Here is a 25,187-nt window from a genome sequence, read left to right as displayed (position 1 = left end):
GCCTCAGCCTCCCGAGTCGCTGGGATTACAGGCATGTGCCACCACGCCCAGCTAATTTTGTATTTTTAGTAGAGGCAGGGTTTCACCACGTTGGTCAGGCTGGTCTCGAACTCCTGACCTCAGGTGATCCACCCGCCTTGGCCTCCCAAAGTGCCGGGATTATAGGCGTGAGCCACCGCTCCCGGCCTGGCCCAAGGCCTGTGTCAGCATGTCTCCCAGAATTAGTCTGGAGGGATTTCCTTAGATTTACTTTGCCATTTCATCACAAGCTTTTAGGTTCCAGGTCGCCTGGCATATTTTACATTTTCTCAATTTGAAAATCGTTGCCTTTGGTTACTGGAAACTGCTTTTCCTGATACTCCATAGGAGCAGGCTAAAATCCTCCATTGCCGATTGGAGAGCTGGCTGCGCCCTCCTGGCTGGGTGTCCTTGGGCCAGAGCCTGGACTGCTGTGAGCTCTGGTTTCCTTCTCTGTGCAATGGAGACTGGGAGCCCATTTACTTTAAAGGCTGGGTGTGCCGAGGAGAGCAGGTCCAAGGCCCAGACCTGGCACATGGTAAGTGCTCAGTGAATGCCTCCCCGCCTGCCCCACAGGGAGCATGATCTCAGGAGATGTTGAGCCCAGATCTGGGTCCAGGGTCCTGGGCGTGAATCTCAACCACCAAAATGAATGACTGAAGCAGGTGTCACAGTCAATCGAGGTTTATTGAGCGAGCTTGAGGGTGCACCTGGAAAAACGCAAGTCACAGACTTGGCTGTTTTTTCCAAAGAGGTTCTCAGGAGGTTTAATATTTATACATTTTCCTTTAAAAAGGCGGGGGGCGGGGGGTGGTTGGGGGGTAGGGCAGCAATGAGAGGAACAGTTACACACTTGAAAGACTTTAGTTAGTGCCTAGTAAATCTACAGTTTACATAAGATCAGGTGAACATTTGAAGAAAAAGAGAACAGAGGAAGCAGGCGTCTCATCTTGTCTTTGTTCTGTACCTGGGAAGATAAGCCAGCCGTCAACATGATCAGCATGGAGTCTTTTGAAAGGGCTGGTTTCTGTTTAGTCCTTAGGGAAGAAAGCCTTATGGTGGTTGGCTAGCGAGGGAAGGGGTACAATGAGTTGTGTTCCACCTCTCATCCCGTCCTTTACGGCACCGGGAATTCAGCTTCCAAGGTTTCTCTGGGGTCACATCGGCCAAGAAGCCCCAAATGTTAGTCAGTTGGCAGCTTAGAATTTTTTTTTTTTTTTTATACTTGAAGTTTTAGGGTACATGTGCACAATGTGCAGGTTAGTTACATATGTATACATGTGCCATGCTGGTGCGCTGCACCCACTAACTCGTCATCTAGCATTAGATATATCTCCCATTGCTATCCCTCCCCCCTACCCCCACCCCACATCAGTCCCCAGAGTGTGATATTCCCCTTCCTGTGTCCATGTGTTCTCATTGTTCAATTCCTACCTATGAGTGAGAATATGCGGTGTTTGGTTTTTTGTTCTTGTGATAGTTTACTGAGAATGATGATTTCCAATTTCATCCATGTCCCTACAAAGGACATGAACTCATCATTTTTTATGGCTGCATAGTATCCATGGTGTATATGTGCCACATTTTCTTAATCCAGTCTATCATTGTTGGACATTTGGGTTGGTTCCAAGTCTTTGCTATTGTGAATAGTGCCGCAATAAACGTACGTGTGCATGTGTCTTTATAGCAGCATGATTTATAGTCCTTTGGGTATATACCCAGTAATGGGATGGCTGGGTCAAATGGTATTTCTAGTTCTAGAGCCCTGAGGAATCGCCACACTGACTTGCACAATGGTTGAACTAGTTTACAGTCCCACCAACAGTGTAAGAGTGTTCCTATTTCTCCACATCCTCTCCAGCACTTGTTGTTTCCTGACTTTTTAATGATTGCCATTCTAACTGGTGTGAGATGGTATCTCATTGTGGTTTTGATTTGCATTTCTCTGATGGCCGTTGATGGTGAGCATTTTTTCATGTGTTTTTTGGCTGCATAAATGTCTTCTTTTGAGAAGTGTCTGTTCATGTCCTTCGCCCACTTTTTGATGGGGTTGTTTGTTTATTTCTTGTAAATTTGTTTGAGTTCATTGTAGATTCTGGATATTAGCCCTTTGTCAGATGAGTAGGTTGCGAAAATTTTCTCCCATTTTGTAGGTTGCCTGTTCACTCTGATGGTAGTTTCTTTTGCTGTGCAGAAGCTCTTTAGTTTAATTAGATCCCATTTGTCAATTTTGGCTTTTGTTGCCATTGCTTTTGGTGTTTTAGACATGAAGTCCTTGCCGGTGCCTATGTCCTGAATGGTATTGCCTAGGTTTTCTTCTAGGGTTTTTATGGTTTTAGGTCTAATGTTTAAGTCTTTAATCCACCTTGAATTGATTTTTGTATAAGGTGTAAGGAAGGGATCCAGTTTCAGCTTTCTCCATATGGCTAGCCAGTTTTCCCAGCACCATTTATTAAATAGGGAATCCTTTCCCCATTGCTTGTTTTTCTCAGGTTTGTCAAACATCAGATAGTTGTAGATATGCGGCATTATTTCTAAGGGCTCTGTTCTGTTCCATTGATCTATATCTCTGTTTTGGTACCAGTACCATGCTGTTTTGGTTATTGTAGCCTTGTAGTATAGTTTGAAGTCAGGTAGTGTGATGCCTCCAGCTTTGTTCTTTTGGCTTAGGATTGACTTGGCGATGCGGGCTCTTTTTTGGTTCCATATGAACTTTAAAGTAGTTTTTTCCAATTCTGTGAAGAAAGTCATTGGTAGCTTGATGGGGATGGCATTGAATCTATAAATTACCTTGGGCAGTATGGCCATTTTCACGATATTGATTCTTCCTACTCATGAGCATGGAATGTTCTTCCATTTGTTTGTATCCTCTTTTATTTCATTGAGCAGTGGTTTGTAGTTCTCCTTGAAGAGGTCCTTCACATCCCTTGTAAGTAGGATTCCTAGATATTTTATTCTCTTTGAAGCAATTGTGAATGGGAGTTCACTCATGATTTGTCTCTCTGTTTGTCTGTTGTTGGTATATAAGAATGCTTGTGATTTTTGTACATTGATTTTGTATCCTGAGACTTTGCTGAAGTTGCTTATCACCTTAAGGAGATTTTGGGCTGAGACAATGGGGTTTTCTAGATACACAATCATGTCGTCTGCAAACAGGCACAATTTGACTTCCTCTTTTCCTAATTGAATACCCTTTATTTCCTTCTCCTGCCTAATTGCCCTGGCCAGAACTTCCAACAGTATGTTGAATAGGAGTGGTGAGAGAGGGCATCCCTGTCTTGTGCCAGTTTTCAAAGGGAATGCTTCCAGTTTTTGCCCATTCAGTATGACATTGGCTGTGGGTTTGTCATAGATAGCTCTTATTATTTTGAGATACGTCCCATCAATACCTAATTTCTTGAGAGTTTTTAGCGTGAAGCGTTGTTGAATTTTGTCAAAGGCCTTTTCTGCATCTATTGAGATAATCATGTGGTTTTTGTCTTTGGTTCTGTTTATATGCTGGATTACATTTATTGATTTGCGTATATTGAACCAGCCTTGCATCCCAGGGGTGAAGCCCACTTGATCATGGTGGATAAGCTTTTTGATGTGCTGCTGGATTCGGTTTGCCAGTATTTTATTGAGGATTTTTGCATCAATGTTCATCAAGGATATTGGTCTAAAATTCTCTTTTTTGGTTGTGTCTCTGCCCAGCTTTGGTATCAGGATGATGCTGGCCTCATAAAATGAGTTAGGGAGGATTCCCTCTTTTTCTATTGATTGGAATAGTTTCAGAAGGAATGGTACCGCTTCCTCCTTGTACCTCTGGTAGAATTCGGCTGTGAATCCATCTGGTCCTGGACTCTTTTTGGTTGGTAAACTATTGATTATTGCCACAACTTCAGCTCCTGTTATTGGTCTATTCAGAGATTCAACTTCTTCCTGGTTTAGTCTTGGGAGAGTGTATGTGTTGAGGAATTTATCCATTTCTTCTAGATTTTCTAGTTTATTTGCGTAGAGGTGTTTGTAGTATTCTCTGATGGTAGTTTGTATTTCTGTGGGATCGGTGGTGATATCCCCTTTATCATTTTTTATTGCATCTATTTGATTCTTCTGTCTTTTTTTCTTTTTTAGTCTTGCTAGCAGTCTATTAGTTTTGTTGATCCTTTCAAAAACCCAGCTCCTGGATTCATTAATTTTTTGAAGGGTTTTTTGTGTCTCTATTTCCTTCAGTTCTGCTCTGATTTTAGTTATTTCTTGCCTCCTGCTAGCTTTTGAATGTGTTTGCTCTTGCTTTTCTAGTTCTTTTAATTGTGATGTTAGGGTGTCAATTTTGGATCTTTCCTGCTTTCTCTTGTGGGCATTTAGTGCTATAAATTTCCCTCTACACACTGCTTTGAATGCGTCCCAGAGATTCTGGTATGTTGTGTCTTTGTTCTCGTTGGTTTCAAAGAACATCTTTATTTCTGCCTTCATTTCGTTATGTACCCAGTAGTCATTCAGGAGCAGGTTGTTCAGTTTCCATGTAGTTGAGCGGTTTTGAGTGAGATTCTTAATCCTGAGTTCTAGTTTGATTGCACTGTGGTCTGAGAGATAGTTTGTTATAAATTCTGTTCTTTTACATTTGCTGAGGAGAGCTTTACTTCCAAGTATGTGGTCAATTTTGGAATAGGTGTGGTGTGGTGCTGAAAAAAATGTATATTCTGTTGATTTGGGGTGGAGAGTTCTGTAGATATCTATTAGGTCTGCTTGGTGCAGAGCTGAGTTCAATTCCTGGGTATCCTTATTGACTTTCTGTCTCGTTGATCTGTCTAATGTTGACAGTGGGGTGTTAAAGTCTCCCATTATTAATGTGTGGGAGTCTGTCTCTTTGTAGGTTACTCAGGACTTGTGTTATGAATCTGGGTGCTCCTGTATTGGGTGCATATATATTTAGGATAGTTAGCTCTTCTTGTTGAATTGATCCCTTTACCGTTATGTAATGGCCTTCTTTGTCTCTTTTGATCTGTGTTGGTTTAAAGTCTGTTTTATCAGAGACTAGGATTGCAACCCCTGCCTTTTTTTGTTTTCCATTGGCTTGATAGCTCTTCCTCCATCCTTTTATTTTGAGCCTATGTGTGTCTCTGCACGTGAGATGGGTTTCCTGAATACAGCATACTGAAGGGTCTTGACTCTTCATCCAGTTTGCCAGTCTGTGTCTTTTAATTGGAGCATTTAGTCCATTTACATTTAAAGTTAATATTTTTATGTGTGAATTTGATCCTGTCATTATGATGTTAGCTGGTGATTTTGCTCGTTAGTTGATGCAGTTTCTTCCCAGTCTCGATGGTCTTCACATTTTGGCTTGATTTTGCAGCGGCGGGTCCCGGTTGTTCCTTTCCATGTTTAGTGCTTCCTTCAGGAGCTCTTTTAGGGCAGGGCTGGTGGTGACAAAATCTCTCAGCATTTGCTTGTCTGTAAAGTATTTTATTTCTCCTTCACTTATGAAGCATAGTTTGGCTGGATATGAAATTCTGGGTTGAAAATTATTTTCTTGAAGAATGTTGGATATTGGCCCCCACTCTCTTCTGGCTTGTAGAGTTTCTGCTGAGCGATCAGCTGTTAGTCTGATGGGCTTCCCTTTGTGGGTAACCCGACCTTTCTCTCTGGCTGCCCTTAACATTTTTTCCTTCATTTCAACTTTGATGAATCTGACAATTATGTGTCTTGGAGTTGCTCTTCTCGAGGAGTATCTTTGTGGCGTTGTCTGTATTTCCTGAATCTGAATGTTGGCCTCCCTTGCTAGATTGGGGAAGTTCTCCTGGATAATATCCTGCAGAGTGTTTTCCAACTTGGTTCCATTCTCCCCGTCACTTTCAGGTACACCAATCAGACGTAGATTTGGTCTTTTCACATAGTCCCATATTTCTTGGAGGCTTTCTTTGCTCATTTCTTTTTATTCTTTTTTCTCTAAACTTCCCTTCTTGCTTCATTTCATTCACTTCATCTTCCATCGCTGATACTCTTTCTTCCAGTTGATCGCGTCGGCTCCTGAGGCTTCTGCATTCTTCACGTAGTTCTCGAGCCTTGGTTTTCAGCTCCATCAGCTCCTTTAAGCACTTCTCTGTATTGGTTATTCTAGTTATACATTCTTCTAAACTTTTTTCAAAGTTTTCAACTTCTTTGCCTTTGGTTTGAATTTCCTCCTGTAGCTCGGAGTAATTTGATCGTCTGAAGCCTTCTTCTCTCAGCTAGTCAAAGTCATTCTCCATCCAGCTTTGTTCTGTTGCTGGTGAGGAACTGCGTTCCTTTGGAGGAGGAGAGGTGCTCTGCTTTTTAGAGTTTCCAGTTTTTCTGTTCTGTTTTTTTCCCATCTTTGTGGTTTTATCTACTTTTGGACTTTGATGATGGTGATGTACAGATGGGTTTTTGGTGTGGATGTCCTTTCTGTTTGTTAGTTTTCCTTCTAACAGACAGGACCCTCAGCTGCAGGTCTGTTGGAGTACCCTGCCGTGTGAGGTGTCAGTCTGCCCGGGCTGGGGAGTGCCTCCCAGTTAGGCTGCTCGGGGATCAGGGGTCAGGGACCCACTTGAGGAAGCAGTCTGCCCGTTCTCAGATCTCCAGCTGCGTGCTGGGAGAACCACTGCTCTCTTCAAAGCTGTCAGACAGGGACATTTAAGTCTGCAAAGGTTACTGCTGTCTTTTTGTTTGTCTGTGCCCTGCCCCCAGAGGTGGAGCCTACACGTACAGAGGCAGGCAGGCCTCCTTGAGCTGTGGTGGGCTCCACCCAGTACCAGCTTCCCGGCTGCTTTGTTTACCTAATCAAGCCTGGGCAATGGCGGGCGCCCCTCCCTCAGCCTCGCTGCTGCCTTGCAGTTTGATCTCAGACTGCTGTGCTAGCAATCAGCCAGACGCCGTGGGCGTAGGACCCTCCGAGCCATGTGCGGGATATAATCTCCTGGTGCGCCATTTTTTAAGCCCGTCAGAAATGCGCAGTATGTGGGTGGGAGTGACCCGATTTTCCAGGTGCCGTCTGTCACCCCTTTCTTTGACTAGGAAAGGGAACTCCCTTACCCCTTGCTCTTCCCAAGTGAGGCAATGCCTCGCCCTGCTTCATCTAGCGCACGGTGCAGTGCACCCACTGACCTGCGCCCACTGTCTGGCACTCCCTAGTGAGATGAACCCGGTACCTCAGATGGAAATGCACAAATCACCGGTCTTCTGCGTTGCTCATGCTGGGAGCTATAGACCGGAGCTGTTCCTATTCAGCCATCTTGGCTCCTCCCCCCACCGGCAGCTTAGAATTTTACTTTTCTTCCTCAGTCTGCTAACCAGGCACCTTGGGAGAGTTTGTTCATTCATTCATTCATTCATTCATTCATTCATTCAAGTATTGTTAAGCACAGCTTTGTGCAGCATGTGCATGCTTGGCGTTGCAGCAGCAGCAGCAGTGAGGCCAGTGTAAGGGCAGGGGGGGAAGCTGGGGAGGAAGGTAGGGAGAAAGGGGCAGAAGAGGAGGGGATGAGTCTAGAGCGCCTCATCTTGGAAGACTTTGCAGACCGTTCCAAGATAGTTGCATTTACTTCTGAGTGAGACAGGAAATCACCAGTGTGTTTTGAGTAGGGAAGTGACTTGCTTTATGTTTTACAAGGACCAGTATGGTTTCCATGAGGAAAACAGACTGTAGGGGCAGAGGCAGAAGCAGGGAGCCCTGGTAGGAGACTGCTGTGGCCCGTGAAAGAGATAGTGCTGACTGACGGGGCAGGGAGAAAGCCTGGAGCTTTGTGTCTGTTTGGACGATCAATATCCCACCTCCTCTACGTTAAATTAGACCTACTAGGCCTTTATATGAGTATCAAGAGGTTTAAATAATCTCACATGGGTAAAGCATATAGAAGAGTGTTGGGGACACACTGATACTCAAAATGTATTCTCGGCTGGGCGCAGTGGCTCACACCTGTGATCCCAGCACTTTGGGAGGCTGAGGCAAGCGGATCACTTGAGGTCAAGAGTTCAAGACCAGCCTGGCCAACAGGGTGAAACCTCATCTCTACTAAAAATACAAAAATTAGCCAGGTGTGGTGGTGGGTGTCTGTTATCCCAGCTACTCCGTAGGCTGAGGCATGAGAATCGCTTGAACCCAGGAGGTGGAGGTTGCAGTGAGGCAAGATCACACCACTGTACTCTAGCCTGGTGACAGAGCAAAACTCTGTCTCAAAAAAAAAAAAAAAAGAAATATTCTCATTTATCATCATTCACCATATAGAAAGGTGTGTGTGCACAGAACAGGCTCTCAAGGTACCCTGCCTTGCTGGCTGGCTGGCTGTGCCCAGGCCCAGGCACACAGAGGCATCATTTTACCCCTTCTTTGGGCATGACACTGATCATGATATTGCAGGCACAGTGGCTGTGAGATACATTTGATGGTCACCTACATTAATTTGTTCTCACACTTGTAATAAAGATATAACCGAGACTGAGTAATTTATAAACGAAACAGGTTGTTCAGACTCACAGTTCCACGTGGCTGGGGAGGCCTCAGAGTTATGGCAGAAGGCAAATGAGGAGCAAAGTCACATCTTACATGGCAGCAGGCAAGAGAGAGCACGCACAGGGGAATTCCTCTTTATAAAACCATCAGATCTCATGAGACTTACCCACTGTCACAAGAACAGCATGGGAAAGACACACCCCAATGACTCAATTACCTCCCACTGGGTCAGTCCCATGACATGGGGATTATGGGAGCTACAATTCAAGATGAGATTTAGGTGGGGACACAGCTAAACCATATCATAACCTAATGGTTCTCGGGGCTGTGGAGAAAAGTGCATTTTTCTGAATCCCCACTGTCCCTCAGCCTCTAAACAGTCCATTTTCAGTTCAGTTGGGATGGATGCTGTGCGATCACATGAGCTCTGTGGCTCGGCACCTCACGAACAGGTTGCTGCACCAAAGCCAGTGTCATCCCAATAACAACGGGGCTCTGGGTGGAGTTTGCTGTCATCCCATTCCAGGGGCCACACAACCCACCTGTTCATTTGGATGTCTGTCTGACTGTCCCCCCATAGCTGTTTCTCTTGAAAGGCTCTGGGAGAAGGTGGTAAAATCACAGCCCTGTCATGTGGGGACTTCTCAGCTTCAGGCTGTCCCAGGAAGTTAGGGCTGAGAAAAAGAGAAAACACTGGACTCTGTCCTTGAAGAACACAGGCATGGTAACAGGTGCTTATGAAGTGTCTGAGAGTAGTTCCCAAACCACCTTCACTTCTGATGTCAGATGCAAGTTTGGCGGTCCTGAAGATCCCCTCAGGCTCTTTAACTCACCAGAAGGACTCCCAGCACTCCCTGACAGCTGCTGTGCTCAGGGCCAGGCTGATGATAATGGAAGGCTACAGACTAAAGTCAGCCAAGGGAGAGGCATAGGGCTCGAGGAGGGCTCCCTGCACAGAGCTTCTGGGTGTCCTCTCCTGGTGGAGTTGGGGGCAGCACTAACTCCCCCTGGCCACAGTATGTGACAAGGCACACAGAGTGTCACCAAGCAGGGAAGCTTGCCCAGGCTTCAGTGTCCAGAGTTTTTATTGGGCTCAGCTACATTGGCATGGCTGACCCGCCGCCCCCACAGCTGCCCTTAGCCTCCAGCCCTTCAGAGGTCAAGCTGAGACCACATGCCCTAAGGCCTCCCTGCCGTAAATCACAGTGTTAGCATAGACTATCAAGGCCGCCAGGTCAGCAAAGACACTCCAATCAGACCAAACATTCCAGGGGCTGAGAGGTGACATACCAAGGGCCAAGGACAGGCCAGACCCCTCTTTGGTCAAGATTAAGTGCTGCATGGCACTGGAAGTCTGAAGTGTCTGTTCAAGGTCACTCAGCTGGGGCCTAGGAGTCAGGCCCAAGACTCGTAACATTCTAGTGGGAAGTAGTGATTCGGAGAACACAAGAAGGGAGAAGGAATGTGCCCTTCTTGATGGAAGGGCTGAGACTTGTTCATTTCTCCAACCCTGGGGTTGTGTCCAGGGGATAACCCACTCTAGACAATCAGTCAATATTGATGAATACACAAATCAGTCAATCAGTTAATGTATTAATGAATTGGCTGGGAGTGTTGGCTAACACCTGTAATCCCAGCACTTTGGGAGGCCGAGGTGGGCAAATACACCTGAAGTCCAGAGCTCAAGACCAGCCCGGCCAACAGGGCAAAACCCCATCTCCACTAAAAATACAAAAATTAGCCAGGTGTCGTGGGGTGTGCCTGTAATCTCAGCTACTTGGGAGGCTGAGGCAGGAGAATTGTTGAACCCGGGAGGCAGAGGTTGCAGTGAGAGGAGATTGCACCATTGCACTCCAGCCTGGGTGACAGAGCGAGACTTCATTTCAAAAAAAAAAAAAAAAAAGAAAGAAAAAAAAATACATCAATGCATCAGCTAAACAATTGTCATTCTGAAGATGTCATATTAGGTATTAGTTTTCTATAGCCACTATAACTAATGACCACAAACTCAGTGGCTTAAAGCAACACAAAGTTATGTTACATTTCTGGAGGTCAGAAGTCTGATGTGGATCTCTCTGGGTTAAAATGAAGGTGTCAGCAGGGCTGACTCCTCCTGGAGGCTCCAGGGGAGAAACAGTTTTCTTGACTTTTCCAGTTTCTAGAGGCCACTCACGTTCCTTGGCTCAGGGCCCTTTCTTCCATCTTCAGGGCCAGCTACTCCTGCCTCTGCTTCCACCATTACATCTTCTCTGACTGTGACCTTCCTGCCTCCCTCATTCACTTGTAAGAACCCTGTGATGACATTGGAGCCAACAGTGTCATCCAGGATCATCTTTCCGTCTCAGGATCCTTAACTCAGTCCCACCTGCGAAGTCTCTTTACCATGTAAAGTTCCGTGCTCAAAGGTTCCAGGGATTGGGACATGGACATCTTTAGGGAGACATTCTGTGTACCACGGAGAAAAACAGTACATTTCCAAAGAGAGAAATAAATTTGTTTATTGAAGGCCATGAAAACCCTGATTTTCTGGGCAGTAACCTATTGGAAGCAGATCTTGAGAGAAAATGATAGAAGCCTGGGCACCACAGACCTCCCCATTGCCGGGAAGCAGGTGTCCATGGGCGCTGCAGAGTGCAAGGCAGTTTCCATGGTCCTTTATTAGGCTTAAAGGGTTATACACCATGACCAAGGATGCAGGGACTGAGAAAAATAGGCTGGGTGATTCATATCTCCCTTTACAGTAACCAGCTAAGGGAATGTGGCTTTTTATTTTATTTTATTTTATTTTATTTTTATTATTATTTTGAGACGTCTCACTCTGTCGCCCAGGCTGGAGTGCAGTGACATGATCTCGGCTCACTGCAAGCTCCGTCTCCCGGGTTCACGCCATTCTCCTGTCTCAGCCTCCCGAGTAGCTGGGACTACAGGCGCCGCCACCACACCCAGCTAACTTTTTGTATTTTTAGTAGAGACAGGGTTTCACCGTGTTAGCCAGGATGGTCTCAATCTCCTGACTTCGCGATCCGCCCGCCTCGGCCTCCCACAGTGCTGGGATTACAGGAGTGAGCCACCGTGCCTGGCTGTGGCTTTTTATTTTAATTTAGTAAAACTACTGGGGTAAATGTGTTGTCTTTTCTTTGCAGAAGTACAACTCACAGTGCCCTTGTATCACATGCTACCCCTCTTTCCTTTTGGTAATTTTCACAACCATCTTACCTCCCTGCAAAGAGGTACAGGGGGGAGAAGAGTCATTCAAGAAGCAGACAGACCAGGTTATGGGCCCATTTCAGCTGCATACCTGCTGTGTGGCCTAGTCCATATCACTTAACCTCTCTGATCCAGGAATTCTTGGCTACCTTCCTTTTAAGTTGTTAACCATATGAAAGAGCCACTTAACACCCCAGAATGCCTCCTGTTGTTCTCAAGAAGTCCAACATCCTTAATCTGGCCCATCATGACCACTTAGCTTGGTCCACGAGGCCCATCCAGCCTGTCCACAAGATGCCCCCAACCTGACCCACAAGGTCTTCCTGGCCTGACCTATGACGCTTCCACCCAAGCTGGCCCACAGGATCCACCTGTCCAGCCTGGCCCATGAGGTCCACACTACCTGGCCCACTCATCACCCTTCCTAAAGTTCTGTCCCTTGCTCCCTGACTTCCAGCTGACCTCAGATATCTCTCAGTTCCCCCAAGGGTGCACTTGTCCCTCCCACCCCAGTGCCTGAAACTGTCTTCCTCCCTTCCCTGGGCTTTGCCTAGCCAGCTCATTCTTGCTCTTTGAGTCTCAGCTGAAATGTCACTTCTTTAGTGGAGCCCTCCTCTGACCTCTCCCCAGACCTGTCTAACTTAGGACTTCCATCCTCCTGGTCATCACATGTGCCACAGCCTGGGGGGAGCATGTGTGCAATGTCCCCTGATGGGCTGTGAACTCCCTCGGGTCTGGGTCCACACCTGCCTCGGTCACCGCAGTGTCCCTGGCACAGGGCCTTGCCTGCGGTAGGTGCCAGGAGACATTTGCAAAATGAACGTATGCGTGCTGTGAGGATGACACACATATTTATCCCAGAGCTTTCACTTGTAGGACCCCTCCATCTCCTGCTGTCCAGGTAACTATGATCACAGTCATGCTGTGTAACAAGACACCTGGAAACCCAGGGGCTGAAAACAGCAGTGATTTGCTCTCATGGTCTGCAGCTTGGCCAGCAGTTAGCTGATCTAGGCTGGGCTTGATTAACTTGACTCAGCCTTGCTCCATGTCTCTCCCATCTTCCCCCTAAGACCTGTGGACTAGCCTGGGCATGTTCTTCTCATAGCAATAGCTGAGGTCTAGCCTTCAAAGCAGCACACCTCACTTCCACCTCATTCTGTCGCCCAAAGCAAGTTACATGCCTGAACTCAGGGTAGCAGAGGCAGGGAAGTGCTCTCCACTCACCTTGAGAAGTCCCTGCAAAGTTATGTGGCAAGGGGTGTGGGTGCCGGGAGAGAGACTGGGAGGCGGTGCGCTGAGCTGCCGGGGTGTTTTGTGGGATCCCCCATAGTCCCTGCAGGTTTGTATGCAGGTATCCTCCCTTCCTTTTTTAAGGGAGTTGGCCCATGGTCATGCTTCTGGTGGATGGCTCAGTACTGCAGGTGCCAGAGCTCCTGCCCCTTGTTCAACCCACTTGCCATTTTTAAGAGACCCAAGCTCACCTGTGCTCTCCAGGACCCACTTGTCAGGGGAACTTGAGCACACTTTACTCTGAAGTCATTAAATGTGCATCTTCAGAACAATCAGGCTGGGGTCCCTGGGGAACATTCTTGGGTCCTGTGATGAGGAACAAAAGTCTCCCAGGGGGCCAGACCATGTCCAGGGAATTCCAGAAAGATCCATTCCATGGACTCTGAACCTTCATTAGTGCATCTTCAGCCCTGGCCACATCCTTGCCTTTCTTGAACCCCACCATGGTCCAGTTTGCCAGATCTCCACTTGGCAGTGTGTATTTGGGGCCTTCGTATGGTGTTGGCCCCCTCACTAGTCCTGTGCCTCCGCAACACTCTATACTTCAGTCCTACTGGACCACCTGCCCATTTCTGGCCTTGTACCTTTCCTTCCTTCCCTCTCTCCCATCTCTCCCCTCCTCCTGCTTGCCTTGCAAACAACTGAAACAAAAACTGCCTCTGCTCAGAGGGAATTATTCTCACCTCTTTTCCCCCAAATGCTTTGTTCCTAGAATGACAAAAGCAGTGGATAACACTTCTTGAGAACCACACACTAACTTCTCCAACTTTTATCTAATGATACTAGCTAGCATTTATTAAGTGCTTGCTGTGTACTGTGAGCCAGCCAATCCCCATAAATCCTTTCTAATCCTCATAATCAGCCCTCAAAGCAGGTATTATCAGCCCCCTTTGACAGATAAGAAGACTGAGCCTTGAGTAGGTTAAGGAAGCTTTGTAAAGCTCTAGACTATGGGTATCTTCCTTGCCCCAAGTCCCTGCTCTGTGAGAAACCTGGGGAGGGCAGGTGGTGGTTTGAGTGCGGCTGCAGAGGAGACACCTGAGTGAAGGAGCAAGTACAAAGTGAGCAGTTTGTATTTGCCTGGGCTGTGTGTGCTTCTGTTTGAGGGGAAGGGGATAGCCTCCTAAGCTTGGGGGATGAGGCTCAGGGGCAGCCTCTATTCCCCACCAGAGTTCCACTGTGTCCTGACCCCTTACACACACTGGGAAAGCAATAATGCAAATTAATTCTGGTTCTATTTCAGGCACAGAATAAATCAGTATCTCCCAAGTGACATATGCCAGCATTAGTGGGAAGGGTGTGTTTTATGGCCTGTCAGACCATGTGACAAAGAACGCAGATTTGAGTCTTTCCAAGGAGCAGACAGGATCCAGCACATTTCTTATTAGAAGGAGCCTAAGCTAATGGACCCTGTTGTTTTTACAAAGCTAACCCTTCTCTAATTTACAAATCCCGCATATTTTTGTGATTTGACCATTGTGAACAATAAAGAAAAAGGTTTGTCCCAACCACTGCTGTAGAATAGGAGAGTCCAAGAATGACAGTCAACTTAAAAATCTGTCTCCTGGCAGAAAATTGGGATTCTCAGAGGCTGGAAAATAATGTCCATCATCCCCACTCATTGAAAGTGTTTTTATTGTGAAATATAAGACATATGAATAAATAAAGCATAATCTTACAAATTAACAAATGATTATTGTAAAACATTTATGAAACCATATAAAGCAAGAAAGAGAATGTAGCTGGGACCCCGGGACACCCCCAATGCCTCCTCCCCATCCTAACACCCTCCCTGCTCCCAGGAGCCATCATCCAGCTGATACAGAAATCAGATCCCTAGTTTGATTTACAGTTGTAAATCTCAGAGCACATCCTGGACATTGTTGTGCAGCTTTGGCAGTTTTTGAACTTTATATAAATGGCATCATACAGCATGTGCTTTGTCCCATTGGCCTTTCACTCAACTTGATATTTGAGAGATCCATCCGTGTGGTTGTATGTGACAGTAGTTCATTCTTCCTCATTGCTGTGGAGTGTTCTGTTGTATAAATACACTGCCATACATTTACCCATCCTACTAGTGATGGGCTTTGGAGTCTTCTTGCGTTAGCCTATTACACACTGGCTGATGTGAACTTTCTTGTAGAAGCTGTGTGTACATATTTTTCTTGGATATACCAAAGAGTGGAAGTATTGGATTAAAGAGTATGTGTAGCTTCAATTTATATCTCATATAGTTGTTGATTAAGATTTGGAATTTATAGGTCAATTTGAGGAGAATTAATGTGTTTACAATATCAAGTCTTCCAATCAAGAAACATGGTATATTGCTACAATTATTTAGGTCGTATTTAATTTAGTTTTTCTTAATATTGCTTTGTGGTTTCTACCATTAGGTATAATATGTAATATAGCTGTTGTTTTTTTTTTTTAATCAAGTTAAGGAAGTTTCTTTCCATTCCTAATTTGCTAAGTGTGTTTCTCATGCATAGAAATTAAATTTTGTAAAATGCTTTTATCTTCCTCTACTGAGGTAATCAGTGTAATATTTTTCTCCTTTATTCTGTTAATTTGGCAAATTTCATTGATTTTGTAATGTTATTAACTACATACAAATTTATAACTTTTTCGTTTTTCCAGTGAATTAAACCTTTTAGCATTAGGAAATGACCCCTTTGTGTCTAGTCATGTTTTGTTTTCTTTTTCTTAAAGACTATTTTATCTGCTATTCATGTAGCAAAAAGTGACCCTGTGTTTACTAGGTGCTGGCCCTTCATTTATTCATTCATTCACTCATTCATTCTTTAAAAAATATTTACCTGAGTAGCATCAAGGTCATGGGCACTGGAACCCAACTGTCAGAGCTGTGTGTAAACTTGTGCAACTTATTTAACTTCTCTTTTACATGTAAAGAGGAAGCCTCAGTTTCCTCATCTGTAAATTTCTTCCATCAGTTTGGGAAATTTCATTATCTCTTCAAATACTGCTTCTACCCAGCCTTGCCCTCCGATCCTTCAGAGACTCCAATTTAACATGTTGGACCTTCCCATTGTATGTTCTCTGTCATTATCTTTTCCTCCATATTTTCCATCCTTTACTCTCTCCTTGGTTTGTTCTGCTAGTTTCTTCTGATCTGTTTTACAGTGTGCTAATTCTCTCTTCAGCTGCACCTAAACTGCTATTAAACCTGTACACTGAGTTCTTAATATTGGACAATATTTTTCAATTCTAGAACTGCTAGTTGGCTCTTTTTAAACTAAGTAGTGTTACTTTTTATAATTTCCAGCTCCTTGCTTAAAGGTTTAGGAGTGGCTTTTAACTTCATGAGCATAGTAAGCATTGATATTTTAAAGACCATGTCTTGTAATTACATGCTGACTTGTAATTACTCTCTGAAGTACCTGTGGGTTTGTTTCTGATGCCCATTGTTTGTGTAGGTCTTTGATCATGTTACCTTATCTCCTCATGTGTCTGTTTATATTTTGTGTACTATATTTCAAATTTGCACACTTATTTGTAGAAATATTTTCTACAAATTGTATATTTCTAGAAATATACAATGATACTGTCCTTCTCCAAAGAGGATTTTCCTTTGCTTTTGTCAGATATCAGCACCTCTAGTGATCCAGGGTCACCTTAATTCAAAGTCAGGGCTTAAAATATCCTGGGCAATCTAAATAACTTGACTCCAGGTTACAGTTTGTATAACGAGTCTGGACTGGTTCCCTTCCATTTTACTAATATTTCTCCAGTGTGGCTTTTTGGGTACCAACCCTAAGTGTGGAATGGTTTACCAGGCCCCTACCCATAATGAACAATGAACTTGAACTTCGGTCCCCTGACAGCGTCAGGCTGTCAAAGGACCTGCTCAGCTGTTCAGCCGTCCCCTCTGAATCAACCAACACTCCCTAGGTAAAAGCAGCCCAAAGACTGGGCATGCCCCTCCAGATGTGTCTTCTTAGACCTTGGCCCATGTACTCATCACAATCTTGTTAGATCTTTGCAACTTTTATGAAGATTTAATAATTATTTTATCCACTTACCTTTTTCATTCACCCCTAGTGAAAAGATTGGTCCAAGTTATCTGGTTAGCCATATCAGAAATATAATCTCTAAATCTTTTAAAAGAATGTGGGTTCCATATGCCCTTGTCATGGTCACTTTATTCTGACCAAAGTCAGGGTTGGCCATGAGCTTAAGAGTGTGGCATTCATTAGGTTGAATTAACATTGATTTGAATGAAATTTTTTGTTGTTGTTGTTATTACACTTTAAGTTTTAGGGTACATGTGCACAATGTGCAGGTTAGTTACATATGTATACATGTGACATGCTGGTGCGCTGCACCCACTAACTCGTCATCTAGCATTAGGTATATCTCCCAGTGCTATCCCTCCCCCCTCCCCCTACCCCACAACAGTCCCCAGAGTGTGATGTTCCCCTTCCTGTGTCCATGTGTTCTCATTGTTCAATTCCCAACTATGAGTGAGAATATGCGGTGTTTGGTTTTTTGTTCTTGCGATAGTTTGCTGAGAATGATGGTTTCCAGCTTCATCCATGTCCCTACAAAGGACATGAACTCATCATTTTTTATGGCTGCATAGTATTCCATGGTATATATGTGCCACATTTTCTTAATCCAGTCTATCATTGTTGGACATTTGGGTTGGTTCCAAGTCTTTGCTGTTGTGAATAGTGCCGCAATAAACATACGTGTGCATGTGTCTTTATAGCAGCATGATTTATAGTCCTTTGGGTATATACCCAGTAATGGGATGGCTGGGTCAAATGGTATTTCTAGTTCTAGATCCCTGAGGAATCGCCACACTGACTTGCACAATGGTTGAACTAGTTTACAGTCCCACCAACAGTGTAAAAGTGTTCCTATTTCTCCACATCCTCTCCAGCACCTGTTGTTTCCTGACTTTTTAATGATTGCCATTCTAACTGCTGTGAGATGGTATCTCATTGTGGTTTTGATTTGCATTTCTCTGATGGCCATTGATGGTGAGCATTTTTTCATGTGTTTTTTGGCTGCATAAATGTCTTCTTTTGAGAAATGTCTGTTCATGTCCTTCGCCCACTTTTTGATGGGGTTGTTTGTTTTTTTCTTGTAAATTTGTTTGAGTTCATTGTAGATTCTGGATATTAGCCCTTTGTCAGATGAGTAGGTTGCAAAAATTTTCTCCCATTTTGTGGGTTGCCTGTTCACTCTGATGGTAGTTTCTTCTGCTGTGCAGAAGCTCTTTAGTTTAATTAGATCCCATTTGTCAATTTTGGCTTTTGTTGCCATTGCTTTTGCTGTTTTAGACATGAAGTCCTTGCCCATGCCTATGTCCTGAATGGTAATGCCTAGGTTTTCTTGTAGGGTTTTTATGGTTTTAGGTCTAACGTTTAAGTCTTTAATCCATCTTGAATTGATTTTTGTATAAGGTATAAGGAAAGGATCCAGTTTCAGCTTTCTACATAAGGCTAGCCAGTTTTCCCAGCACCATTTATTAAATAGGGAATCCTTTCCCCATTGCTTGCTTTTCTCAGGTTTGTCAAAGATCAGATAGTTGTAGGTATGCGGCGTTATTTCTGTGGGCTCTGTTCTGTTCCATTGATCTATATCTCTGTTTTGGTACCAGTACCATGCTGTTTTGGTTACTGTAGCCTTGTAGTATAGTTTGAAGTCAGGTAGCGTGATGCCTCCATCTTTGTTCTTTTGGCTTAGGATTGACTTGGTGATGCGGGCTCTGTTTTGGTTCCATATGAACTTTAAAGTAGTTTTTTCCAATTCTGTGAAGAAAGTCATTGGTAGCTTGATGGGGATGGCATTGAATCTATAAATTACCTTGGGCAGTATGGCCATTTTCACGATATTGATTCTTCCTACCCATGAGCATGGAATGTTCTTCCATTTGTTTGTATCCTCTTTTATTTCATTGAGCAGTGGTTTGTAGTTCTCCTTGAAGAGGTCCTTCACATCCCTTGTAAGTTGGATTCCTAGGTATTTTATTCTCTTTGAAGCAATTGTGAATGGGAGTTCACTCATGATTTGGCTCTCTGGTTGTCTGTTATTGGTGTATAAGAATGCTTGTGATTTTTGTACATTGATTTTGTATCCTGAGACTTTGCTGAAGTTGCTTATCAGCTTAAGGAGATTTTGGGCTGAGACAGTGGGGTTTTCTAGATATACAATCATGTCATCTGCAAACAGGGACAATTTGACTTCCTCTTTTCCTAATTGAATACCCTTTATTTCCTTCTCCTGCCTAATTGCCCTGGCCAGAACTTCCAACAGTATGTTGAATAGGAGTAGTGAGAGAGGGCATCCCTGTCTTGTGCCAGTTTTCAAAGGGAGTGCTTCCAGTTTTTGCCCATTCAGTATGACATTGGCTGTGGGTTTGTCATAGATAGCTCTTGTTATTTTGAGATACGTCCCATCAATACCTAATTTCTTGAGAGTTTTTAGCATGAAGGGTTGTTGAATTTTGTCAGAGGCCTTTTCTGAATCTACTGAGATAATCATGTGGTTTTTGTCTTTGGTTCTGTTTATATGCTGGATTACATTTATTGATTTGCGTATATTGAACCAGCCTTGTATCCCAGGCATGAAGCAAACCGAATCCAGCAGCACATCAAAAAGCTTATCCACCATGATTTGAATGAAATTTAACTTATATTCGTTGAGCACAGCAAGTATGAGCTAGGTACATTCACCATACTAAGTGTATGTGTGAGAATATGTTTATTTTCCTTTAAAAAAACCAATTATCCATGTAGCACACTGGCTAAGGGTATGAGTCCAAGAGTCCAATGGCCAGGACCTACCATCTATAAACTGTGTTCCAGTTACTCATCTTCTCTGTGCCTCAGTTTCCTCATTTGTAAAATGATAATTATAATAGAATGCCTTGATTGAACTGTTATATAGATTGAGTGATATTATGCAAAAACAGTGTTCTTGACTCAAATTAGTAATTCTTAACAATTATATTTATTATCACCTGTCATTTTCTGGGGACTCTGCCAGGCCCTGCAAATGCAAAGGTGGTAAGAAGAAACTCTGTGGTCTTGTCCATGAGAAGGACAATCATACAACCAGTGCCTGCAAAGGATGGTGAGTGCTGGAAGGGCAGCAGCAAAGGAGGGGCACCTCTTCTGGGGTCCGTAAGATGACCAGGTTCAGTGGTTCACTAAGACAGCTCATGGACTCAGCCTATAGTTGTACCCATGGCTAAGACTTACTGCAGCGAAAGGATTCAAAGCAAAATCAGCAAAGGGAAAAGCTACAAGGCGTAAAATCCAGAGGAAACCAGGCACAAGTTTCCAGAATCTTCTCCCCATGGAGTCACACAGGATGCACTTAATTCACATGAGTTGTGGCAGCATGTGTGAAATGTTGTCTACCAGGGAAGCTATCTTGAGCTTAGAGTCCAGGGATTCTGTTGGGATCAGTCATACGGGCACATCTGCTTCCTGTCATGTACCAAGATTCCAGACTCCAGGAAGGAAAGCAGGTGTTCAGCTAAGCCACATTGCCCCTAATGAGACCCTTTGGTCAGAGTGCCTTGCCAGAAAAGGAGACCTCGAACTGATTTTTGGAACATGTGAGGAGAGTTCCTGGGCAGAGGGGAATGTGGGTGCTCTAGTTGTGTTGGGGCATGGCGTATTCAGGGACTGCCAGCACGTGCTTGGTTGGGGAGGATATGAGATGTGGGTGCAGACCCTAGCGCGACAAAGCTGCTATCTCAGGGAGCTGTGGTCTAGGGGAATGACAGATAAACTGTGGCTTAGATACCCTGGTAGGCTAACCAAACAGCTGGTGGGAGCTCGGGTTCAGAAATGCCCATGTTAGTGGCCCAGGGGCGGCTCCAGAGAAGGGATTATTTTGGAGGGATTTTTCAGGGCGAGGAGTTCATTCTGGGTGTAAAAGTGATTGGAGATGGGGCAAAAGGAGTGGCTTTAAAAAGCTTCTGGGCTGGGCGCGGTGGCCCACACCTGTAATCCCAGCACTTTGGGAGGTCAAGGCAGGCAGATCATTTGAGCTCAGGAGTTCGAGAGCAGCCTGAGCAACATAGCAAAACCTCGTCTCCACAAAAAAATATAAAAAATTAGCCAGGCATAGTGGCATACACTCTATAGTCCCAGGTATTTGGGAGGCTGAGGTGAGAGGGTCACCTGAGTCCAGGAAGTCGAGGGTATGATCACGCCCCTGAACTCCAGCCTGGGCGACAGAGGGAGATCCTGTCTCAAAACAAAACAAAAAGCATCTGCATAATGAAACATGCAATGAGATGCCATTTATGGGTGAATGAACACAAACACCAAAAGCCACCTTTATGAACATGATATGCAGGGAAAGTAGAGACCTGTAAACTGGAGAGAGGGTCACTGCATTCATGGGGATGGCTGTCTGAGGCTGAGAGGGAGGGAAAAGGATTGCGGGGAGCCATAAAGAATTCCAACTTGACCTGTAAAGTTCCACGTTTCTTGTTTTTGTTTGTTTTTATATTTTTTGAGATGGAGTCTCTCTCTGTCACCCAAGTTGGAGTGCAGTGACACAATCTCAGCTCACTGCAACCTGGACCAGCTTCAAGTGATTCTCCTGCCTCAGCCTCCCAAGTAGCTGCGATTACAGACGTGCGCCACCACGCCCGGCTAATTTTTATATTTTTTAGTAGAGACAGGGTTTCACCATGTTGGCCAGGCTGGTCTCCAACTCCCAACCTCAGGTGATCTACCCACCTCAGCCTCCCAAAGTGCTGGGATTACAAGCGTGAGCCACCATGCCCAGCTATCTGTAAGGTTCCTTTTTTTTTTTTTTTTTTTTGAGACAGAGTCTCTCTCTGTCGCCCAGGCTGGAGTGCAGTGGCGCAATCTCGGCTCACGGCAAGCTCCACCTCCCAGGTTCACGCCATTCTCCTGCCTCAGCCTCCCGCTTCCATGTTTTAAATAAAAAAAAAAAAAAAGATGTGAGTGGTGGATTCACAGGTGTTTAATATTATTATTATGGTGTAGGTTTGTTTTTCATGGTTTTTAGAAAGATATTGGGGTGGGGGAGGGGGGATGAAGGCAACAGAATGATGAGACAAGAGGCCGGACAGCCGGGGCCATCTCTGAGCTGCCTGGAAGCCCTGCTGGGTGATCTTGAGTGTGAGGGGAACAGAGGTCTTCCACGTTATTTGAGGAGGACTCATGATAAGACGTGAAGTTTATGAAAATAACTCAATTAAGCATGGAGGGTGGAAGGGAAGACAAAGAGACCAGTGGGGATTGTGAAAATAATCTAGATGGTGACCCAGGGGAGGCCCTAATGATGGTTTTGAGGAGATGCCAGAGTTAGAGAGCTCACTGCGGGAGGAGAGCAGGTGTGAAGCTTGGCAAGGAGAGCAGGTGTGAAGGTTGGCGAGGAGAGCAGGTGTGAAGCTTGGCTGAGTGGGGTTGAGAGGGCTCTAAGGTGACGGGTGCCTCCCAAGGCTGTGTGTGTGTGCGTGTGTGTCTGTAGGAGTGTGTCTATGTGTGCAAGTATGTATGAGTCTATGTGTGATTCATGTGTGTACGTGTGCACTTGTCTATGCATGGATGTATGTAGGAGTGTGTGCATGGGTCAAATGTGAACGAAAGTGTGCATGTGTTCCTCTGTGTGTGCATGTGTGTATATATGCCTGTGTCTGCATGCATATGTGTATGAATACATGTGCATGTGTCTGTGTGTACAAGTGTGTGTGCATGTGGGGGAGTTACTTGTATGTGTGTCTATGCATGCTTGCATACGTGTGACTTGAGAGTTCCTGTCTGTGGATCTCCTTGTGTTTTGCGGGAGGCTTGTGGAGGAGAGGCAGAGAGCAGCTCAGGCCCCACACAGGGTCCTGCCGTGACCTGTAACCCCATCTGTGGTTCTCGGCTTCAGGAGCTGTACTTCAGCACCGTGGACACTTTCCAGAAGTTCGTGGATGCCCTGTTCCTTCAGACGCTCCCTGGCATGACTGGCCTCCCCCCGGAAGAGTGTGACTACTTGAGGCAGGAAGTCCAGGAGAACGCTGCCTGGCAGCTGGGGAAGTCAGATCACTTCCGGAGGCAGCAGTGGAAACTCTTCCAGGAGCTCCTAGAGCAAGACCAGCAGGTGCGGGCATTTGGGAACCCAGGGGCTGGGGTCTGCATTTTAAAAACACATGAAGAAGCGTGAGAGATCTCACGTCCTGAACACCCACTAGTGCCTATTGTAGGTGCTCTACGGAGATGACTGTTGCCTCCCTTTCACAATGGCCCACCACAGGGGTGGGATGAGAGAGCAGAGCCCTTATCTCCATCAACAGGAAGTCGGAAATCATACCTTAAGTTGATCGATCAAGAAGAGCCGCAAAGCTTGTTCTTCAGAACGAGAGAAATAAGTAGCCAACCAAATGGCAGGAAGGAAAGGGGTTCACAGGGAGTGGGCTCAGTGGGGGTGGGGGAAGCGGCACACACAGGACTCCTGTTTTTCAGTGAGAGTCTGATTATTAAGACCATGGATTTATGCTGAGACAGAATCGTGACCCCTCAAAGATATCTATGCTGTGTTCCCTTACAGGGCAAAAGGCAGGTGCGGTTGAGTGAAGGACTTTGAGGTAGGGATGCTTGTGGGTTATCCTGGTGAGTCCAGCGTAATTGCAAGGGTTCTTACAGGAGACAGGCAGAAGGGTGGGAGTCGGAGAAGGAGGGTTGATGTTCTAAGCAGAGGTCGGAATGGTGTGGCTGTGAGTCTAGGAACTCTGGCTGGTTCTAGAAGCTGGAAAGGTCAAGGAGCACATTCTCCCCTATAGCCTCTAGAAAAGAGCACAGCCCTGCTGACACCTTGATTTTAACCCATTAAGACCCATTTCAGCCTTCTGGCCTCAAAACTGTAAGATAGCAGATTTGTGTTGTTTTCAGCTACAGCTTGCAGCAATGTGGAACAGCAGCAATAGGAAACTAATACAATACACATTGATTTTTTTTTTGGGAGATGGAATCTTGCTCTGTCCAGGCTGGAGTGCAGCGGTGCGATCTTGGCTCACTGCAACCTCCGCCTCCCAGGTTCAAGAGATTCTCCTGCCTCAGCCTCCCAAGTAGCTGGGATTACAGGCACGTGCCACCACGCCTGGCTAATTTTTGTATTTTTAGTAGAGAAGGGGTTTCACCATGGTGGCCAAGCTGATCTCAAACTCCTGAATTCAACTGATCTGCCCGCCTTAGTCTCCCGAAGTGCTGGGATTACAGGCATGAGCCACTGTGCCCAGCCCACATTGATTTTATCTTTAAAACATTAAAAACTGTTAAATTAAAGAAGGCATTTCCAAATTCGGCATCCACCAAGACCGCCCACCAGTCCTTTCTCCCCTGCCTTCGGCCCTCTAGAGGCTGTGAAACTAACATCCTCAATATCCATATCCTTTGCAACTAGCCATGGCTGAGTGACACTGCTCTGGCCTTTGAAACAAAGCAAAGGGCTTCTGTTTCCTGATACCAAAGCCGGTTTTGCTTGGAGCAGCCCCCTTCTTCAGTATCCCATTCTTCCTTCTTAGAACGCATGGGAGGCCTGGAGGTGCATCAGCCTTTCTCTGCCCTAGAGGCAGCCTGCGTGAGCCTGGTGGGCTCCAGGTGGTGGAGCAGTCTCAGACAGCCCTGAGCCCCTGGCAGTGCTGTTAAGCCATTACCGCAGCCCTGAACCGCCCGCCCCTACATGCTTATTGTCAGAAACAAGCCCTGTTTCTTTAAGTTGGGTTTGCGATTAGTTACAAAAGACCAGTGTGACTGATGCATCCATCTGAAAGAGGTTTCCTAAAACAATTCCTTGGGGCAATAGAAAGTACAAAGTAGATAGAGGAGAGCATTGTGCAAACACATGACCACTCACAGCTGTGGGGACAGGCACAGGGCCTAGTTGCCTGCCCGAATGAATTCTTAGACCTCCTTCTAGTTCATTCAGTCCTCTGTCAGTGGCATCCGGTTGCCCTGTCGTAGGTGACTTGTCTGTCTCCTGCATTTGGCTATGAGTTCCTTGAGGACAACAACCCTGATTTTCATCTTGACACCACCTATTCAAAGCCCAGTGGCTGCAATATGGTAAATGCTCAGGAAAACTTGTTGCATTTCCAGCAACAATAATGCAGCTTTGGAAATGATTACAGTGTTGCCTTTGCCCTGTATTCTTCTAAGGGATCTAAATGAAGCTGAATTCATCCAATTCATTCCAAATCCTAGGCGGCAGACCA

The 25,187-nt window shown here is 45.3% G+C and overlaps 1 protein-coding gene across 12 annotated transcripts in view; it reads left to right on the top strand.

Annotated features, from left to right (window-relative positions):
• EVC (EvC ciliary complex subunit 1) overlaps positions 1-25,187 on the top strand; it is a 120,615-nt gene that overhangs the window by 49,660 nt on the left and 45,768 nt on the right. For 11 of the 12 annotated variants that reach the window (XM_019025384.4, XM_063705186.1, XM_063705184.1 and 8 more), the window contains exon 12: positions 22,865-23,077. The exons of the other annotated variant lie outside the window; for it this stretch is intronic. In XM_019025384.4, the coding sequence (XP_018880929.4) occupies positions 22,865-23,077 (213 nt within the window). The remainder of the gene's footprint in view (positions 1-22,864; positions 23,078-25,187) is intronic. 12 annotated transcript variants of the gene reach the window in all.

This window comes from Gorilla gorilla, chromosome 3, assembly GCF_029281585.2.
Source record: "Gorilla gorilla gorilla isolate KB3781 chromosome 3, NHGRI_mGorGor1-v2.1_pri, whole genome shotgun sequence".
Classification (NCBI taxonomy): Eukaryota; Metazoa; Chordata; class Mammalia; order Primates; family Hominidae; genus Gorilla; species Gorilla gorilla.
This window is presented reverse-complemented; position numbering and strand designations above follow the sequence as displayed.